Source organism: Mastigoproctus giganteus, chromosome 4 (assembly GCF_048544385.1).
Source record: "Mastigoproctus giganteus isolate SK-2022 chromosome 4, ASM4854438v1, whole genome shotgun sequence".
Classification (NCBI taxonomy): Eukaryota; Metazoa; Arthropoda; class Arachnida; order Uropygi; family Thelyphonidae; genus Mastigoproctus; species Mastigoproctus giganteus.
The window spans coordinates 36,270,076-36,293,403 of NC_143578.1; the positions used below are offsets into that span (position 1 = coordinate 36,270,076).

Consider the following 23,328-nt stretch of genomic DNA (forward strand, 5'->3'; position numbering starts at 1 on the left):
TTGCTGTACAATTTAGAGCAGTTTAGTATTAAGGGCAAGTTACTGCTATGGATAAAGAATGGTTGAGTGGCGAAAGACAGTGGGTGAATATTAATGAACATTGCTCTTCTTGAACTATTGCTATTAGTGGCAACTGCTGCTCCTGCCCACCTGGCTACGCCTCCGTAGCCAGATGGGCAGGAGCAGCAGTGCGTAGCACACGCTTCTTGATTAGTCCGGGGTTCGAGCCCGTGCCCACCAAATACGGAGGATGCGGAAAGGTCAGAGAATAATCACTGCATATCTCCAGAACAATATGGCCTTAGTTGCTAATGCTCCTAAAAACCAAATAACAAACAACATAGTCACATTCCTCATGGTTCAGTGCTAGGCCTCTTATGTGTTCAATATTTATTATCAATATTGATGAAGAGAATTAACTTGTTTTCTAAGTTTGATTGACAGGGTTGTTAATGATGAGAATAAGGCATACTACTGCAAAAAGACCTAGAAAAATTAGGAAGATCAGCTTAAAAGTGTCAATTAAAATTTGAAAGGTACTACATATGGGCAGCAGTAATCAAAGAATAACATATCACTTGGTACTACACTTAAGGTGGTGGAGAATGAAACAGATCTAGTGTTTATTGTACAATCCTACGTGTAGTCCTCTGAGCAGTGAAGAAGGTTGCTATAAGAGCTCATGGGGTCCTGTCAGTGATAGAAGGGAAAAGGAGGTTTTATCCCATTGTATACAGCTATGGTTAGGCTTTTGTTTTCCAAGTTTGCAGATGATACAAAGGTTGGTAGGTTGCGAAATCACAGGAATCAAGCCATACTATTTCAGTAAGTACTAGAAAAATTAGGAAGGTGGAATGAGAAGTGACAAAGTTTAGCCTTAATAAATGCAATGTACTGTATGTATGGGCAGTGGTAATTCTAGAATATCACTTGGGTAGTACCACGCTACAGTTGGTGAAGAATGATGGAGACCTGGGATAACTGTACAGTCCAAAGTAAAGTTCTTTGAGCATAGCAGACAGGCTGAAATCACAAAAGAACTGGATCCAAAAAATAATTTTGATATCATATACTTAGATTCCAGAAAAGCTTTTGATACTTTTGCACAAAAAGACTTCTGTGGATAGAAGAATGGTTGAATGGGAAAAGACAGAGAGTGGTTTATCAATGGACACTGCTCTTCATGGACTAATATCATTAGTTGATTCACCCAAGGTTTGGAGCTGGATCCATTTTTGTTTTCTCTATTTATTAATGAAGGTATTACAGGCTTAATGTCTAAGTTTGCAGATGATTCAAAGGTCGGCCGGATGATTAAGGACAGTAATCAAGGTATGCTACTGCAACAAGATCAAAAATAATTAGACAGATGGGTTGAGAAATGGCGAACTCAAATTTGATATTAACGAATGCAAGATAATGCATATGAATAGCAAGAATCCATATAGCTGCATATGAATAGCAGTATTACAGTCAAGTTAGTAGAATATATAAAGACTGGGGATAATTGTGGAGTCAGATGTGAAGTTCTCTAAGCAGTAAAGCCCGGCTGCCAGGAGATCTGATGGGGTTTTATCAATGATATACACAAATTTTGTATAAGTAGCAGTACTATTACTGGCAAATGAGGCAAAAAAGCAAACTTCTATAGCATTAGCCAATAAAAAAAAAAAAAAAAAAAAATCACCCATCCATACCCTCTAAGGATTTTTCTAGTTCTCCCTTGAATTATTCAATACATCCACCTCCACAACAACAGGTGGAAACCTGTTGCAACAATCAACCACTTTTTTTTTTTTTTTTTTTATGAAAACCAGAAAAACAAGAGGTATTAGACCTATAGTACTTGGTACCATGCTTGGGTTGGAGGTTGAGAAGACAAAAGAAGATATTTGATGTTACACTTTAACTTCTGTAGACTGTAATTTTCAGGAAATTTTTTTTTTTTTATGAGAACCCCAAACACGAGAGGTATTATAACCTATAGTACTTAGTACCGTGCTTGGGTTGGAGGTTGAGAAGATGAAAGAAGATATTTGTTGATATGGGACTTGAACTTCTGTAGATTGTAATTTTCAGGAAATACGTATGAAGGAAGGTTGTTCCAGAAAACGGCAGTTGAATGAATAAATGAGGAAGATGAAAAGTTGGTTCTGTGGGGTTGAAGTTGGACAGTAAATGGATGTTGGCTGGTGGCGGCACGTGTTCGGACTGCTTTGAAAGTGAGAGCGGGAATTATAGAAGCCAATTCAGAAGAACAGTGCCCATGGAAGTATCTGTAGAAGAGGCATGCAGCAGAAACAGTGCATCTATGAGAAAGCGAGTGGAGAGACTCTGTTAGAGATGAATCATTAATTAACCTAACTGCCCTCTTCTGAATGGAATCAAGAAGCCTGAGAGAGGTTTTGGGGGCACCACCCCAGATGTGGGAACAATATTCCATGGCAGGGCGGATTTGCGATTTATACAGAGTGAGCAGCTGTTTGGGAGAAAAGTAACGCCGAGAGCGAAAGAGAAAACCAAGTTTTTTAGATGCAGAGGAAGCAATATTTGTAATGTGCTTGTGCCAAGAGAGATTAGAAGTCAGGGTAATCCCCAGAAGAGATATATCATTTTACCTAGAAATCGGAGTGTCACTAAAGATAAGCATAGGAGCAGAAGAATCCTTTTTGCGAGATATAAGACAAGATTGAGTTTTAGAAGGGTTGAAATCAACTAAGTTGTCTTTGCCCCACTGGAGAATTACCTGAAGATCGGCATTTAAGGAATTGGTAGCATTTCTAGAAGTTGAAGCTGATTGAGCAGGACAAGGTTTCTCAAAATGGAAAGTTGAATGCAGTGTGCTATCATCGGCAAAACTATGGATAGGATTTCCAGTCAATGGAAGAAGGTCATTGATATACAAGAGGAAAAGAGTGGGGGAAAGAACTGAACCTTGGGGGACACCGGCATTAGTGGAGAAGTTAGAAGACAGAGAGCCATCTACCATCACCCTCAGTGAGCGATCAGAGAGAAAACTGGATAACCAATTACTAAAAACAGTTGGCAAACCATAAGATGGAAGCTTGTTTAGAAGACCTTTATGCCAAACACGATCAAAAGCCTTTGAGATGTCAAGAGCAACTACTTGTGTTTCACCGAACCTTTCCATTGAATTAGTCCATAAATGGGTAACATAAGCCAGAATATCACCAGTGGATCGACACTGACGGAATCCATACTGGCGATCGTTGAACAGACGGAAGGTTTCTAGGTAGTTTAAGAGTTGGCGGTTAATTGATTTCTCCATTACTTTAGAAAGGGTAGAAGTAATTGCAATGGGACGATAATTGGATGGGAGGGATTTGCCACCCTTTTTAGGAACTGGCTGGATATGAGCAAATTTCCAAGCAGAAGGAAAAACACCTTTGGAATAAGAAAGTGAAAAAAGGCGGCAAAGAATAGGAGTAAGTTCAGGAGCACAGGTTTTGAGAACAAGTGGAGAAATACCATCAGGACCTGGAGCTTTCTTAGCATCAAGATTTATCAAAATCCTTCTGATATCCTTTTGACGGAAGACCACAGGAGGCATTGAATGGAGCGTGTTAGGAATGGTGGGAGGTGTTTTACCAAGATCATTAATACATGAGCTCGAAGAAAAATGGGATGCTAGCAGGTCAGCTTTATCCTTGGCTGAAGTGACAACAGAACCATCTGGTTTGGACAGAGGTGGGAGCAGAGATGGGCAAAAGTTGCGGCCAATAGCTTTGGCAAGAGACCAGAATGCTGAGCTACCATTAGGGCAAGAAGCAAGTTTTCTACTCTTAGCCTGTTCAAACTCTAGTTTGGACTGATTAATAACTGCTTTACAATTGTTGCGAGCTTTGGTGTAGGCAGAAAATGAAACTGAAGAATTAGAAACAAGCCAATTACGATATGCAACGTTCTTCTCTTGGACAGCCTTAGCACATTTATTGGAAAACCAAGGTTTAGATAAAGGACGAGATTTTAAAGTGGAGTGTGGGATAAAGGATTCCATTCCTGCAAGAATAATTTCACTGACACGATCTGAGCAAACGTTGACATCAGAAGTTTTGAAACAGTAATCAGACCAAGAAAAAGAAGAAAAGAAGTCTCACAGGTCATCCCATTTTGCATTCTTGTAATGCCAAACAATACGAGGTTGGGAATAGCCATGAGATAAAGGTTCCATTGGAGAAGAGACAATCGCCAAGTTGTGATCTGAAGTGCCTAAAGGACCTCTCACTTCAACCTTTTACTTAGAAGGGTTGTTTGTGAGAAAAAGATCAAGCGTATTGGCTGTATGATTAGGATTGTCCGGTATTCTTGTAGGTAAATGAACAATCTGTGCTAGGTCATTAGTAATTGCAAAAGCCTCAGCATCTCGACCTGCTGGGTCGGTGTGACTAGAAAACGGAAGAGAGCTGGAGTTGTGAACGTTAAAATCACCAAGGAAAATTACCTCACCGTTAGGAAAGTTGGACTGGAGAAAGTCAAGTTGCAAAGAGAGGAAGTCAAAGAGCTCCAAGTGATTAGTGGAGTTGGGAGAACGGTAGAGACAACAGATGAATTTTACACAATGAGGTAGAGAGATTTTAAGCCAGAGAAGATCAAAGAGAGGAGATTCCAAATTGCTAAGTCTTTGACAGGGAATATCAGAACGGACATATGCACAAGTACCACCTTTGAGGCAAAAGGAATCAGCAAATAATTTGGACATCTGAGATGAGCAGTAGTTGAATCAACTGAAAACTGAGATTCAGTCAGAAAAAGTACATGGGGTTTGGAAGACTGCAAGTGGAAATGGACATCGTTGAGATTAGAATTGAGACCACGTATATTTGTGAAATGAATTAGGAAGTCCTTGGGAGGTTTAGATCTTTTCGCAGATAAGCTTGCTCTATTATTTTGACAATTCATGGTGTATTCAATAGTAAGAAAAAGTGGGTGGGACATGCTGTATGAAGTAATGAAATTTTTGGATATGGCGTACATGTGGTAAGAATATACCCAGATCCTTGACATAACGTGGCCTCGACAATGCTCCCCGCATACACACTACTCGGACTCCCTCCAGTCACTATCTGGCAGAGTAGAGGTAGCAAGATTATACACTAGCTGATCCGGAAGCTTCCTAGAGAGTTACCAATAGGTTCAGTCCGGTGTACTAACTAGCGGCCGGCCTGCGAACACCGTTTTAGAGCTGTACCCTCGAAATGTAAGGAATATTGGATCTCGCCACAACATTCATCATAACCTCAAAAATCATCAATCATACTGCATGATGGAAGAGATAGGGAAGGGTTGGCCGGAACTTAGGTCTAGAGACTAAACAAGTGGGTTCCACCACTTCAAGCCTCCAATAAGCAAAGTGGTGGTATTTCACCGGTTGATGAGAGTCATCTACCACCTAGTGAATACATAGAAAATACATACGAAGAAAGGTTGTTCCAGAAAACTGCAGTTGAATGAATAAACGAGAAAGATGAAAAGTTGGTTCTGTGTGTTTGAAGTTGGACAGTAAATGAATGTTGGCTGGTGGCGGAACGTGTTTGGACTGTTTTGAAAGAGAGAGCGAGAATTATAGAAGCCAGTTCAGAACAGTGCCCATGGTAGTATCTATAGAAAAGGCATGCAGCAGAAACAGCGAATGGAGAGACGCTGGTAGAGATGAGTCATTAATTAACCTAACTGCTCTCTTCTGATTGAAATCTAGAAGCTTGAGGGAAGTTTGGGGCCACTGCCCCAGATATGGCAACAATATTCCATAGTAGGGCAGATTTGCGATTTGTACAGAGTGAACATCTGTTTGGTTTTTAGGAGCATTAGCAACTAAGGCCATATTGCTCCGGGAATATGCGGTGGTCATTCCCTGACCTTTCCGCATCCTCTGTATTTGGTGGGAACGAGCTCGAACCCCGGTCTAATCAAGAAGCATGTGTTACGCACTGCTGCTCCTGCCCATCTGGCTACGGAGGCACCACAGCTGTTTGGAAGAAAAGTAACCTCGAGAGCGAAAGAGAAAACCAAGTTTTTTTGATGCAGAGGAAACAATATTTGTAATGTGCTTGTGCCAAGAGAGAATAGAAGTCAGGGTAATCCCCAAACGAGATATATCATCTTGCCTAGAAATTGGAGTGTCACCAAAGATATGCATAAGAGCAGAAAAATCCTTTTTGCGAGATATAAGACAAGACTGAGTTTTAGAAGGATTGAAATCAACTAAGTTGTCTTTGCCCCACTGGAGAATTACCTGGAGATCGGCATTTAAAGAAATGGTAGCGGATATTCGAGAAGTTGGAGCTGATTGAGCAGGGCATAGATTCTCAAACTGGAAAGTGGAATGCAATGTGCTATCATCAGCAAAACTATGAATATGATTTCCAGTCAATGGAAGAAAAGAGGAAAACAGTGGGGGAAAGAACTGAACCTTGGAGGGGCACCAGCATTAGTGAAGAAGTTAGAAGGCAGAGAGCCATCTACGATCACCCTCAGTGAGCGATCAGAGAGAAAACTCAAACCAATTACAAAAAACAGTTGGCAAACCATAAGATGGAAGCTTGTTTAGAAGTCCTTTAAGCCAAACACGATCAAAAGCCCTTTGAAATGTCAAGAGCAACTTCTTGTGTTTCACCAAACTTTTCCATTGGATTTGTCCATAAATGGGTAACACAAGCCAGAATATCACCAGTGGATCGACACTGACGGAATCCATACTGGCGATCTTTGATCAGACGAACGCGTTCTAGGTAGTTTAAGAGTTGGTGGTTAATTGATTTCTCCATTACTTTAGAAAGAGTTTAATATCTATATAATATCAGTGTAAATACAACATTGATAATTCTTAAGAAACTACTATGGTAGTATGGGAGGTATCATTTGCTCTGTTTCTTATATTGTGCTCTTCCTTCACAACGAGTTTCCATGGTATTGCACTACCTCGAATAAGTAACGTTTCACTAATAGAGAAGAATATTTTTATTTATTCTCAGTGAGTACCACCACCCAGACGGCACCGTTTCAAAGCTCTCGGCCTATCAACAGTTGGTGGGCAGATACCTTGGTATTGTAGACATAACAATCCAGTTATGAAGATAATCACACAATGTGAGAGATGCCAAAAGGTTGATATGATAATATTTAAAAATAACTAAATGCACAAGGCATAATACATTAAGAGTTAAGAATTTAATATCTATATAATGTCGGTGTAAATACACCATAGATAACTCTTAAGTAACTACGAACGTAGTGTGGGAGGCATCATTTGCTCTGTTTCTTAAGAGTTAACTGTGGTATATTTACAACGATATTATGTAAATATTAAACTCTTAACGTATTATATTATGCCTTGTGCATTTAGTTATTTTTAAATATTATCATCATATAAACATTTTGGCATCTCTCATATTGTGTGAATGTAACAAACAAGTTTGTTAGCTACCTGAGCAGGATCGTCAATAGTTGAACCATCGATATCAAGTGGACCGATCTGATTCATTCCCTTCTAGAGTTTACATAAGTAAAGAACTCTTTGCTGTTTTTCTTTGCCAAAGATTTCTTGTAATCTGCCTTTGCCTGCCTAACCTCCTTTGTGACTTGATTACAGACCAGCTTATATCTATCATACGCTTCTGTGTCACCTGTTAATTTATACATATACCATGCATTTTTATTCTCTGCCACATGTCTAATTAGTTCATCTGACATCCATTTAGGCCTAAATCGTGAACAATATTTCTTAGTTGGTATGAAAAACCCAGTAGCTTCCAAGATAATTTCTTTGAATGCTTCCCATTTTGAATTTGCTGTTGGTAACATCATCAGTTGGTTCCACCGTATAAAATTTAAATACAGTCTCAGACCACTGTAGTCACCTTTACGAAATCAAAAACTCTTCAGCACACTTTACGAAAGCTAAATCCCACTTCAGCACACTTTACGAAAGCTAAATCCCACTTCAGCACACTGTGATCACTTCCACCTAGTGGTTCCTTTATCTGCAGATTCTTAATGCGTGAAGAATCACTACTGATAATCAAATCAAGAGTATTACTCTCTCTAGTTGCCTCCCGAACATACTGCTCTAGAACACATCATCCAATAAATCCACAAAAGCCTTGCTAGTGTGTGAGTGACTGATCCACAAATTCCATTCAATCTCTGGGAAATTAAAATCCCCCATTATAGGACGCCTCCGTAGCCAGGTGGGAAGGAGGCCCATGCTTCTTGATTACACCGGGGTTCGAGCCCGTCACCACCAAATACGGAGGATGTGGAAAGGTCAGAGAATGACCACCGCATATCCCGGAGCAATATGGCCTTAGTTGCTAATGCTCCTAAAAACCAAAATAACTAACTAACTAACCCCCATTATAAGACACCCTGATTTACTGGCCCACTCCGTTTCTCTGCACAATTGCTCATTATACTCATCAGATTCATTAGACCTATAACACACACCTCTCATTTTTCCTTTCCCAGTGCTTATGTCACAAGACTCAAACAGACTCAACATTGCATTGTCCACCAACATAAATTGGATGCACTTCCTTAGATTTTATGCGTTTCTTAACTAACAGCATAACCCCTCCTCCCTTCCTGTCCTGTCTATCCTTTTTGTACACATTGTACTCCCCAAATTCTAATTCCTCACTGCTTATGTCTGTTTCATATCTGTGTGACACCACATCTCTGATATCCCAACAATATCTGCCTGTGATGTCTTTATTAGCACTTCAAGCCCATCAAATTTATTAACTATACTCCTAGCATGGTGTATATGCAACCATACATGCACTTGTTTCTACTCTTAGTTACCCTAACACAGCCCCTGTATTTACTTGTTCCTTTATAACTCCCAGCAGTCCTGGAAATCCCAGTTGCCTTGCTTTCCAGGCTACTGCTCAATTGCATTTCAGTAGAAGCAGTGCAAGAATCACTTTTATCTCTGCCACCAGCTACTGTTAATCCCCCCAAGCTAGCAGTTTTCAGACCCACCTAACTCTGCCTCGATAGCATCAGTTATTCTTGTACCTTTTCTATTTAAGTGTATCCCATCCCTGTAGAAGCAGTCTGTCCTGTTAACAAGCATAGACCAGGCTGAGAAAAATTCTACTCCTTGAGTCTTGCACAATATCTCCACGGCTGAATTGATCGACTAGGCTCTCACCATATATTCCCTCCAATCGTGTCTGGGCAGAATTGCAGACAATTTCAAATTCAACCCTAACCAATGACTTTTTTTTCAACATCGACCTGTTTTTGTTAAGTAATTCTGCCAGTCTTCTACTCTTAATATCATTAGTGCCATTGTGTACAACAATATCACCCTTTGTGCCCTTAAAAGATGATGTCTGCTCTACAACATCATCAACCTTTGCCCCTGGCAGACATACCCCAGTCCTGTTCCACCCATTGTTGGTTGGTTCTCACCTGGGTGGTCACCCACAGTGTGCTTGTGCATGAGAGTTATACCTAGGATTACTAACAGTCCCACCATCGTGAAGGTGGAAGCAGAGGATTTGGTTGTCGCAGACTGTCCGGACTTTGCCAAAATTGGGTCCACTTGATTTTAATGTCACCCGAATATCAGTTCCATCAGCATTTTAGACTCCCACGTAGCGAATGCAGCTTGTCTGGCACATCTGAGAGAACATCTGTGACAATCCCAAGGACTTTCTGGCCGAAGGCAAACTCCCACACATCTATCCTGCAACCATCCTTCCTCAACTTAAATTTATACCCCCTCATGTGTGTAGTCCCAGCAAGTGAAAGAATGCCATTAACATTTAGCTTACTCAATTCATTCATGGCTGCCCTTCTCTGCACCCATTTCAGCAGATATACATCCTTCCTAAAGTGAGGACACCAGACCTGTATACAATACTCAAGATGCTGCCTAACCATGGTGTTATACAAAGGGCTTATCACCTTCTTATACCTGCTAGCAAAGTTTTTGTATATCATCGACGAAACCCTTTGAGCTGCCTCGGAAGCATGTCTGCACTGTTCAGAGAATTTCATATCTGACTGCACAATTACCCCCAGTCTTTTTCATTTTCCACTATTCTCAGTGTAGTGCTACACAGTTTGATAAGTTACTCTGACCTTATTGTTACCCATATGCAGTACCTTGCATATGTCAAATTTAAACTTCAGCTGCTATTTCACAGTCCATTGATCCAATATTCCTAGATCTTGTTGCAGTAGCTCACTCTGATGACTGTCGTTAACCACTTTGCCAACCTTTGTATCATCTGCAAAATTAGACATTAAACCTGATATACCTTCATCAGTATCATTGATGAATATTGAAAACCACAATACTAAGAAAAGTAAATGTACAAGGCATAATAGACTACAAATTGGAAATTCAGTACAGAACTATCAGTGATATTTCACAATACTTTGTTCGTAGTAGTGAACTACAACAGTAGTATGAGAGGCATCAATTTAATTGTATCTCATATTGTGACTACCTTCACAAGTTACCATGATATTGCACTACCTCGAATAAGTAATATTTCATCAATGGAGAAGACTATTGTTACTTTCTCGGCAGATATCACCACCCAGATGGCACCATTTATTTTTCATAGTATTACTACTACATACACCATGTGGCATCTCACATATTGTGGAGTTATACTTCATAACTGGATTGGCATGATTGCAACACTACAGTTACCTATCTGCCCACCAATGATAGGCCAATAAGCCTTGAAACGGTACCTTCTGGGTGGTGGTATCCACCGAGAAAAAGTAACGATAGTCTTCTCCATTGGTGAAGCGTTATGTATTTGAGGTAGTGCAATATCGTGGTAACTCATTGTGAAGGTAGTCACAATATGAGATACAATTAAATACCTCTCATACTACTGTTGTAGTTCACTACTATTAACAATGTATTGTGAAATATCACTGATAGTCCTGTAGTGAAAACAACAATGGACCCAGCACTGAATTCTGGGGAACTCCACTAATAACATTAGTCCATGAAGAGCAGTACCCAATGATAACCACTGTCTATTTCCACTTAACCATTCCTTTATCCATATCAGTAACTTGCCCTTAATGCCACATTGCTCCAGTTTGGACAGCAGTCTTTTATGTGCAACAGTATCAAAAGCCTTCCTGAAATCCAAGTATATTACGTCAAAATAATTTTTTTCCATTCAGTTCCTTGGTTACTGCATCATAGTAACCTATCAGATTGGTTAGACAAATCCAGACAGTGATTGTAGTATAATTGCATGCCTGTCTAAATGGTCTTGCATTACTTTTTTATCTAGTGATTCCATTATTTTCCCTGGAACAGATGCTAACAGGTCCATAATTACTCATGTTGCCTTTTGATCCAGTTTATGAATTGGAAATATATGCGCAATATATCTTCCCCTGATTCCAAGGATGCTCTCCTAATTATGGCTAAGGGTTTGCTTACCTCCTTTGCTGCCTCCCTTGATATAATTAGATTGATTCCATCTGCCCCAGGTGCCTTTTTTATGTCCAACCTCAACAATTTCTCCTCCACTTTCCTTTCAATTATTACAAAGTCATTTAGCTCCTTGTTACAGCTTGATAAACTTCTGCCAGAAGTTTATCAGACTTCCTAAAGAATTCCTCATGTGTGAATGTAGATTTAAACTACCTATTCTATTTGTCTACATCCCGATCAGGGTCATCAATAGTTAACCCCAAGATATCAAGTGGACCAATGTGATTCAACTTCTTCCTCCTTCTGTTAATATAAGCATAGACGTCTGCTGTTTTTCTTTGCATCTTTTGTTAGAGACTTCTCATAATCTGCCTTAGCTTTTTGAACCTCCTTTGTGATGTAATTGCAGACTAATTTATATCTATTATATGATTCTGTATCACCTGATAATTTATATACATCCCATGCACTTTTCTTCTCTGCCATGTGTCTCAATAATTCATCTGACATCCATTTAGGTCCAAGCCTTGAACATTTTTGGTCTGAAAACCTAGTGGCATCTTTGATTACTTCCCTGAACACTTCACATTTTTGAATTTTCTGTTGGTAACATCATCAGTTTGTATCACTGCACACAATTTAAAAACTGTCAGGCCTCTGTAGTCAACCTTATGAAAGTAAAAGCCTTTTCCATTACCCTTGACAGTAGTTGTGTCTTTAATCCAATTTCACGTTAGTAAAGTTACTGCAATTGCATCATTTCTGTACGTAGCCAACTACTTAAGTAGTTATAAATTGGCATCATTAAGTTTATCTCATATTATTATTATTAGCAGCAGCCATATGGTACAAGGAAGCCTGAGGCTTATGCTGCACCAGCCAAAAAAAATTCCCCGAGTTACCCTGAGAGAGAGAGAGAGAGAGAGAGAGAGAGAGAGAGAGAGAGAGAGAGAGAGAGAGAGAGAGAGAGAGAAAGTCAGAAGTAAAGGAGTCACCAAGAAAGAGAAAAATGATGATATCCAGCTCAGGACCCTGGGTGTGCCAAGCCCATACTCACCAGATGTGAGCCCCTGCTGAATACCTATTTGAATCCTCTTAAGTAATAGGAAAGGAGACCAACCTGAAATTATGCCAGTTTATAACTACTTAATTAGTTGGCTACGTAGAGAAATGATGCAATTGCACTAACTTGTATGTCAGTTAACTCCCTACGTAACCTGAGGCTTTAGCCCTAAACTATTCTACAATTTCACATTAGTACTTTGATTGCCGCCTCTCTAAAATGCTGCTGTAGAAAGCAGTCATCCAAGAAATACACAAAAGTGTATTTCTTGGATGACTTAAGAACAGGTATAATCGATACCTGTTGTAGAGAATATGATCAATACCGGCTTGCTATTGTGACAACGTTTCTGAGTCCATTTTGAATCCTCTTAAGTAATAGGAAAGATAACCGATGTGAAAACTAAGCTAAAAGCATTGTTTAACTTTGCAGATAAATGTTTGTAGTACAATTGGAATCATACTCGATTGAACACTGCCATATTTCTCATTGCATGAGTTTGAAACCAAGTGCACATTTTGCTTTGGTACAAATGGAATTACTCAGAGATGTAGTTTGAGATAAAATTTAAATGAATTTAGTGTGGTATTTTGGAACTCATGGAAATTTTGAAATATTCTTAAAAATGTCTATTTTTGGACAACTAATTGGTATTATTATTATTTCTTTGTTCTGTTTGTATACATCATAAATATTGTGATTAATTTTAATTCATCATTGTGAATCAGCAGTATAATAGTAATGAAACATGAATCATGACAAGAAAACAAGTTTTGCATGTTTTTAAATCTAAATTATTCTTGCAGTTTGAAAAATAAACGTGAGCAGGCATTGAAAGAACTAAAAGAGATGCTCTCAAAAGAAATAGAAAGTGAATGGAATGGAAAACTTCAGTCTTTAAGGGTAAGCTCTGATTTATTACTGGGGGGGGGGGTTCAAAAAGATTTGTATTCACCCAGAAGTAGTTGTGATAGAACTTTGAAACAAACACCATGTATTACACTTTTTGAACAGTCACCAGACGAAATTACATATTTTTTCCACCTCTCAATAGGCTTCTGCAAGCCAGTTTCGTGGGAGTACTCTGACTGCCATTCAAACCATGACTCAGCAGCAAAGTGTTTTCCCTGAAGAAAGAACTTCAGGGCAGGAAAGAGGAAGAAATCGAAGAGTGCAAGATTGGAGGAATAAGCAGAATGCAGAAATATTTCCAACCCACATTTGTGGGCATACCTCACTGCAGCATGTGAGGAAATGTGCAGGGCCATTTTTGTGGAGCAGGCTTATCTTTTGACAGCTTTTCCTGTCTTTTTTTCTTTTATAGCAGCACTTAACTTTATGAGAAGGTTGGAATAATATTTCTTCATTACAGTACAGTCCTTTTGAAGGTAATCCGTTAGTATTACACCATGCTGATTCCAAAAACTGACAGTATCACCTTGCCAGCACTTGGTACCTTTGCCTTTTTTGGGAGGTGGTGATTCTTCATGCTTCTATTGTTTTGTCATTTGTTTAGTTTTGGAATCACAGTGATGGATCCAAGTTTCATTCATGGCAATTAGTCATCATCATTAGCCATTTTCAATCCACTGCAGAATGAAGGCCTCTCCAGAAACTTTCCAGTTCCTTCTGTTTTGTACAGTGGCCATCCATTTACTGCCCACAAACTTGAATTTCATCTGTCATCATGTCTTCAAGCTATGTGCCCTTCCCAAGTCCATTTGAGTTCTTTAGTTTTGTTAAGAATGTCCTTTACTTGAGTTTGCTGCCTAATCCATCTATTTCTCTTCTTATCCAACAGTCTGATTCCTAATATAATTCGTTCCATTCTTTGCTGTGTAGTTTTAGCTTCTTTTGGTGAGTGCCCAAGTTTCACTTCCATAAGTCATGTTGGGGAGTATACATTGGTTCGTTATTTTTCATTTCAGACAAATTGGGATATTGCTCCTCAGTATGTGACTATATTTCCTGAATGCTATCCATCCAAAATTTAATTCTTCTCTTGACTTCCAGTCATTATTACAGCTAATGACTTGTCCAAGATAAGTATATGAATCCACCTTTTCAATTTTTGCTCCTTCAGTGATTATATCCCTTCCTGTGCGATACTTGTTCATCATTACTTTTGTTTTAACCATATTCATCTTTGGTCCGGAATCCTTACTAACTCTTCATAACTGATTAAGATTTCCCTCTAATTCTTCAGGATCATGGCTTATGATCACAATGTCATCTGCAATTAGTTTGGTGATTAGTCATGGGAAAAAATATCCCTCTTGCTTTTCCTGGCACTACAACAACATTTCATGTGCACACTATGCCCATTCCTTCTAAGGGATCAGAAGTCTGGGAATCCATCTAAGAGACACTTATATGCAACTGTTGATGGATGATGTTCTCCACAGATCATAGTTTGGAGCAAAGCAACTAGTTCTTTGATGCAAATACTGTGATCTTCTAGGATTAATGCTTCAATTTTTACAATATTCTCTTCTGTTACAGCGGTTGCTGGGCATCCCGGGATTCCTTCATCATGCACTGAGGTTCTTCCACTTTCAAGTTGTTTATACCAACTTGCAACAACACTGTAATCTTTTCATAAACAGCAACCATTTCTTCATGGATTGTTTTGGGTGTTTTACCCTTACAGCAAGAGGAACCAAATCAGTGATCTGTATTCGACTTTATCCAATTGTGACACTTCATTTCATCAACATTGCAAAGAAAAAATAAATTGTCAGATCGAAACCAACATTTGTGTGGTTGCTATAGAGATTTCAAGGTATCAAACAAAAAAAAAAAAAAAAAAATTCATTTTTCCATCACGGCCACTTCTGGGTTAACACAAATTTTTTTGAACCCCCACCCCTTATATTTTTCAGTTTTATTAACATATCTGGAAAGACTTTTTGCTGCAATAAGAGATTGAATTGTTGAAATGTTTTAAATACAGTAAAGAAATGGAAACCAGAACACCACGAAAGAGTGACCAATTTTTACCAAGATTGGTGCTAAATGTTAAGAAGAATTATAAAAATAAACAATTAAATTTTTAGCAAATTTGATTCAGTATTAAAATAGATAAACCCAGTGGTCATCTGGAGTCTGGAAAATATGGATAATGCAGTATTCCAACAAGATAATGCCCATCCACATACTACCAATGTTACCAGATTGGCTCTTCATGACATGACATGATGTTTTCTCGTGACCTGCGATATCACTAGATCTATTCCAAATCAAACATTTTTGGGACATGATTGAAAGGCACCTGACCTGAAATTTGATACCTGCAATTTCAATCCCTCAGTTAAGAGCTCAAGGGGAAACAAGTCTGGAATGGCATACCACAAGGTGACATCCAACACCCGGATAAAATAATGGAGTCACTGGTTAAAGATGCATTGAAGGATCATCTAGACAAGACTGCAGCAATAATTCAGAAACAGCATGGGTTTGTTAAGGGAAAGTCTTGTCTGACAAATTTGATAGGATATTATGATGTGGTTACAAAGGAACGGGATGCAAAAAATAATTTTGATATCATCTATTTGGATTTCAGGAAAGCTTTTGACCCTGTCGCGCATGAAAGACTATTGTACAAATTGGAACAGAATGGTATTAAGGGTAAGTTGCTACAATGGATAAAAGGATGGTTAAGTGGGAGAAGACAGAGGGTGGTAATCAATGGGTGCTGCTCTTCGTGGACTAATGTTATTAGTGGAGTCCCACAGGGTTCGGTGTTGGGTCCACTGTTGTTTTGTATATTTATCAATGATGTTGATGAAGGTATATCAGGCTTAATGTCGAAGTTTGCAGATGACACGAAGGTTGGCAGGGTTGTTAATGACAGTAATGGCAGTGTGCTACTGCAACATGATCTAGATAATTTGGGCAGATGGGCTAAGAAGTGGCAACTGAAGTTTAACCTTGACAAATGCAAAGTACTGCATATGTGTAGAAGTAACCCCAGAGAAATGTACCAACTGTGTGATACTACACTTAGGTGGTAGAAAATGAAAAAGACCTGGGAGTAATTGTGCAGTCAGATATGAAGTTTTCTGAGCAATGCAGACAGGCTGCCAGGGCAGGTCATGGGGTTTTGTCAGTGATATATAGGAATTTTGCTAGCAGGGAGAAGGAGGTGATTGTCCCTCTGTATAAGGCAATGGTCAGGCCATGCCTTGAGTACTGCGTACAGGTCTGGAGGCCTTATTTTAGGAAGGATGTAGATTTACTTGAGCGTGTACAGAGAAGGGCAACAAGATTGGTGAGGGGAATGAAGGGATCCTCTTACCAAGAGAGGCTTAAGTTCTGCAAATTGCAGTGGCTGGAGACTAGGCACCTGCACGGTGATCTGATTGAGGTGTATAAGGCCTTGAATGGGTTGAGCATGCTGAATTCTGATGGGATCTTTCCACTTGTTCAGATTACGAACCTAAGGGGGCACAAATTCAAATTAAGAAAAGACAGATGTAGAATAGATGTGCGGAAATTTGCCTTTAGCCAGCGGGTGGTTAATTGCTGGAACAAACTTCCATCTGTCGTTGTGGAAGTTGACAGGTTAAATAAATTTAAGGAGAAACTGGACAGGCATTTGGAGGCAATGGTGTGATTTTTTTTTTTTTTTTTTGGCTGATTCTGCATAAGCTCATACACTTGCTTTCTTGCATCACATGCCACTACTACTATTCCTTAAACTGAATGCACACCTGCATCAAAACTTGTATTCAAGCATGTGGGATCACAACTAATATTAATTTTAATGTAAATATTTTTTATTATCTCAAATAAAACTCACTGAGAAATTTTATTTGAACAGCCAGAGAGGGTAAAAGCTTCATTTGAAAATTTTATCATTTATTCCTATAATCCCTCCAAAAAATTATTGCCAAATTTGACAATTTTTTAGAGGGATTATAGGTATTATTTTAGAAGGATTATAGGGCTGACTTGTGGTGTTTCAATTTCTATTTTCTTTAGTGTATCTCTTCAATATATATATATTTATTAATGTCTTACATCAGAAAAGTAAGTTAGGAAAGTCATATTGAAAGTGGGCAGTTATTGAAACACAAAAACAATTAAAAAATAAATTAAATTGTCACATCCAAAACACACATATTCATACCCAATCAGTGGAACTAAAAACAGTTTAAATTTAATTTAAAATTATTTAATCTTTTCATTGAAAATAATTTGTTATTATTCATATATATTTACTAAAAGTTTTTTCTTGTGTTTTCTTGTTAAAAAAAAAAAAAAAAAAAAAAACACAATAGCAACTATTTGTAATCTTTATCAAGTCATAAATAGGAGATACTCGTTTCTTCAACATTTTATAATTTAATCTTCACTCTACTAGTGAAGTGGTAATTTTATTTCAATTGCAGGCATTGAAATAATTAGATAATAAATACTCCTTTGCATTCTTAGTGTTGCCCTTTCTAATTAATTCATAGTTAATTCCACAGCCCTTTCTAAATACTAAATGTTTATCAAAGATTATAGTAAGCTCATTTGAGCGGTTAGCTATTTTAACATTAAATTTTTGTTTGGTTTTTTTTCTATACAAGGAAGAGTTTTTTTTTTTTTTTTTTTTTTTCTTTATAGTTAATAGAGATAGACTAATGTTTGTTTTTGCAAGCACATACAGGGTATTCTGATAATGGTGGGCTAAAATTTGTGGACAGGGTCTACACACTAGAATAATCAATGTTTGTATGTTTGATTTTTGAGCAGCAGCTACTTTTTAGTACTGGCCATATAGTTCAAGAAACTCTCTGACTTCATTGAAGTATTGCACTGTATAGCCATTACTAATACTAATAAGGGACCATTTCTTAAAAACAAAGAATTTGCAGATATTTACACAAACATTTTTGATTATTGTGGTGACTGGAAACCCCTTCTGCAAATTTTGGCCCACCATTATCAGAAACCTTGTATGTTTAAGCCCTTGTAGATAACACGATAGTTACAATCACTGTCCTTCCACTCTCTATGGAAAAGGCCTGAGTTCAATCCCATTGAGATAGAAAAAAATTTTATGGACTTTTTTTTTTATGGACTTAGCCGTGGGCAAGGGTTGCACAGTTCTTCCTCTCTGACAAAAGAATGCACACAATTTTCAGAGAAGTTCATTTGGAATACATATTCTGAATGTTCTCAGACACAGTAATTATTACTCAGAAAGTGCTAGGTGTGCACAAAATCATTTCTCTCCCACCTGAAATTGCCATCACCATTTCCAGAGAAGGAATAAATTAAGATTGACACTTGTGTCCCAGTGATTTGCCATGTGGTTTCATGTAGAGTGATTGTAAAATTTTTAAAAATGCTAGCTATCAAATGCAATTTGGAGTGTATAAGAGGGCAAAATAGGGCAAGTGTGCAAGATAGATAAAAGGAACTGATAAAGAATTCAATTTCGCACTGAAAACATAACTAGTAAAGTATATAACTGGTTTTTGAGATTAAAAATAACAGACAAGTTTAACATTTAATCCACTTCAGCTATAAAAAGTACAATCAAGTAGTTGGAAATAAACATTTAAAAAGACCTTTCTAAGCCAAAAAAGACTTTAAGGCTGGGGATAATGGAATTCCTTGCTAAAAACAAACAGAAGTTCATTTTGTAAAAAAAAAATTTCTCTGCTGGTTTTCCCATGCTATTCCGGATGGCAATGGCAGGGACATTCATCAAAAATTATAATTTTATTTTTTTATTTTATATTAATATAATGTATTATATTATATAACATCATATACTAACATTGTTCATCTTTATAAACATACATTGTAGCATGATAAATTTAATATGAACATATAATTTTTTTGAAAAAAATAAAGGAAAATGAAGTTCACTTTTTTTCTTGATTTGTACAAATAGCGCTTCATAAATTGTCAGCGAGAGCAGCAACTCTTTTTTGTTTCACATAATGCAGTAGAGACCTATTAAATTGAAGCTTCACTGCCTTTTCATTTTTATGGATGAGCTCAAGTTTTCATCCAGTAGAAAAAAAAAACAATCTTTTTCTGTTTTAACATAATGGATGCACACATGAAAATTTGGCAGGTGGGGATTCCATTCATCTGAGAAGAATGTTAAAATTAATGGTACAGTAATAAATTAACATTACAAAATATAAACAGACGAAGTTTTTTTATTCAAAGTATTTTGTTATTTTTTGCATGGTCCAGGGTTTCCCCTATCCACCGCTGAAGAGTAATTGTACATTATTTACAATTTCTAGTTTTGCAAAACATCTTGATCCACCAACTTCACAGGAATGATTACAACCAATAAGTCTCTTGCCTGAGACCAATGTACTATAGCTACACTTTGACTATACAAAGGGTACTAGGAAAGTTTTGCAATACAGCTTTGTTTATTTAATTTTTTCAAAGTAATTTCCTCTACATTCAATACACCTCTCCATCCTCCGAAACCAATCTTTAAACCAGTTCTGCCAAGTTTCACTAGGGAGTAAAGCACACTCGTTGTCCCAAGCCCGTAGAAGGTCCTCATCACTGGAAAACCGCTTCCCTTTTAGCTTCATTTTCACATGCGGGAACAGTGCAAAGTCGCAGGGAGCAAGGTCTGAACTGTAGGGAGGGTGCTCGAGAAGTTTCAGTCCTGTCATGGTCAAATATTCGGTGCAGGCTTTGGCGCGGTGAGCTGGAGCATTTTCGTGATGGAGGTACCAGGTGTCCATTCTTGACTTTGGCCGCAGGTTCTTCATAGATCCAATGACTTTAGGCAGGCATTGTTCAGTATATCACTTAGCTGTGACTGTCTTCTGCGTGTCCAAAACGACACGTCCCACAATTCCACTCGATTTGAAAATACAGCTATCATTTTCTTCTTTACAGATCGGGATTTTCTGACAATTACGGGTGTGTCATCATCATCAAAGACCCAAACTTTGTTTTGAGCCTTGGTCGGCAGATCGTAATAGTACAGCCAAGTCTCGTCACCTGTCACGATGTTGTTCACATACCGAGATTGTCCCTTATCAAACTTTTTTAACATCTCCCGGCACCAAGTCACACGTCGTGTCATCTGCTCTTCAGTCAGTTGATGCGGCACCCAGAGAGAACAAAGTTTCTTCACGTGCAAATGATCTTGCAGAATCGAACGAATTGCTGGTGCATTTAGGCCCAAAATATCCTCTATCTGTTGGTAGGTCACTCGCCTGTTTTCGTCAAGCATTTTCTTCACAGCAGTAACGTTTTCCTCCGTAACTGACGTTCGTGGCCTTCCCGGCCTCTCCGAATCCTCCAGAGTGAAATTTCCCCTTTGGAATTCTCTATACCACCTGAATATCGTTGTACGATGTGGACAATCATCATCTAGTGCAAGAGTCATTTCTTCTAAGCACTGGTCTATGGTTAAACCACGCACGAAATTATACCGCAAAACTGTCCTTATCTCATTTCGTGACCACGATGCCATCGCAAGCACTTTACACTCTCACTACTAATGAATAACTGAGCCCATCGACTTGGCGCGGCGGCTACTATGCACGTATGAACATGTCTCAACATACAGCAACAAGCAGCTTCCTGTGATTCATTGTTGCGTCATATTGCAAAACTTTCCTAGTACCCTTTGTAAGTATATCCGTAACACTTGGAACTCAGTTATTACAATATGTTGAAGGCACCAATTTCTACATTAACCTTCACAACTTATACAGCTATACAGATAGTTAAAACCTACCAGTTCGGTTACAAAGAGGTCAGACATATATCTTACAATTTAAGATTTACAATTTATGCACCTTATTAGAGGCTGAAGTCCTAGGACACCGCCCACCCAACAGTGAACCTGGCACATCGACTTATATATACTAAATGCTAATATTGCCGTCCAGCAATAAATACAAATAAATTTCCTCATTAGAGGTCCTGTAACAATACAATTAATACCAAGGCAACTATATACAGTGTTAGTACACTAATAACATAATTATTCTCAATCAGCAAGTCCTTTCCTTCTGCGGAAAGCCTTGTCAGCAAAGTTAGCCAGTGCCTGATAATTTTCTTTACATTCTAAAAACTTGGTGAAAGTTATTTATATCATAAACTTCTGTCAATGTCTGAAGTTCAAATCGATTATCTACATAATATCGACATTCTAAGATTACATGTTGGACTGTCTCCTCTGAGCCACATTTACATAGAGGAGACGCAGCCAAACCCAGAGTAAATAACTTGGAGTTTAGGCTGCTATGCCCGGATAGAAGGAAAGTTAGGTGAAGACCTGGGTTAAACCCAGGTCTTCACCTAACTTTCCTTCCATGGCTTCTTTTAGAGCATTGCCCTGATAATAGTTTCTCCATCTATTATCAAATCCCAATGATATTCATCATTGGGATCTGTTTCCATACAAGAATTTGGATATATTCTAGACAATATTTTTACAGATAACGTAATAATATCGAGTTTTGAAGCTAGTGGAAATACACTAGATTTCTTTGTTGAAATGTTTTGTGGATTTATTACAAATATAGCAAAAGCATTCTTTCTTGAATTCATACTTCTAAAGCATTTAATAATTTGGAACTAAATTCAGTCTTCAAATTTTTTAGTTCATCTAACAGAAATAAAAATATGCCTTCACTTGTTAATAAATTGGCATCTTGCCACCCCAAGGTCTCAACTGCTAGATGTACTGGTCCTAACACTTTAAGAAGCTCCATGATTTTAAGATATTGAGCTTTGTTCCACCTATGAGAAGCACCAATATCATCCAAAGCTAAAACAACACATTCTTTTAATGTTATAAATCTTTCAATCATGGCCACTAAACTATTCCATCTCATTTGGCAGTCAAGAATCAGACTTAATTCCTTTCCTTTTTCTTGTTTTACATAATTCTGAAGGATGCTATTTCTTACAGGAGATTTTCTAAAAAATTTGCAGATTTTTTTTTTAATTTGGGAAATTGATTGTTTGTAATTGTCAGACAACATAGGGAATCCACAGTTGTTATCTAGATCAAGTGAATTTAAAAAATCCTCGCCATAGTCATCTTCACACTCTACACCATCTTCTGATTCCTCACTTGCAATATGTACATTGGTTTCAGCAATTTCTTTATTTTTATATAACACATCAGCAACTGCTAAGTGTATGACATGTGAATAGCATAGTTGATTAATTATAGGTGATAATTGGCCATATTTTTTCATAACAACGGCACCATCATTTGTCACTGCAACTATGTCAGTTGCTAGATCCAACTTAAAAATTTGTAGCCTCTCAGAAACTAATTCTAATGTTTTCTTAGCATCGCAAGAACTAGCTATTGGAACTAAGCCCAAATTAAAATCTTCTGCAAAATGGTGTACGTTGATATTCAAATATATGCGATTTATTTTGCTAGTCCACTTATCTAAAATTATAGAAAATTTTTTCCCATTCTTCTTAATACAATCCAATTCATTTATAGTTTCATGTTTGGCATTGTCATAAAACATGTGAATGAGATCCATTACTCAAGTGTTGTTTTTTGGTAATGAATATTAGCATTAGCATTAGTAGAGGCATATGATGCAAGAAAGCAAGCTTATTCAGCATCAGCCAAAAAAAAAAAAACCCCACTCCCATTTCACCCCTCCGTTCGTTCGAAATACCTGTCCAGTTCAGCTTTAAATTTGTTTAGGCTATCAACTTCAACAACAAGTGATGGAAGTCGGTTCCACCAACCAACCACCCGCTAGCCAAAGGCAAATTTCCGCACATCTATCCGACATCCGTCCTTCCTCAATTTGAATTTATGCCCTCTGAGGTGATTATTCTGAGCAAGATGAAGAAT

The 23,328-nt window shown here is 38.0% G+C and overlaps 1 protein-coding gene across 4 annotated transcripts in view; it reads left to right on the top strand.

Moving 5' to 3' along the window:
* Window positions 1-23,328, top strand: part of Atg17 (autophagy-related 17) — a 648,565-nt gene that overhangs the window by 340,884 nt on the left and 284,353 nt on the right. For all 4 annotated transcript variants that reach the window (XM_090372636.1, XM_090372635.1, XM_090372637.1 and 1 more), the window contains one exon: window positions 13,310-13,406. In XM_090372636.1, the coding sequence (XP_090228762.1) occupies window positions 13,310-13,406 (97 nt within the window). The remainder of the gene's footprint in view (window positions 1-13,309; window positions 13,407-23,328) is intronic.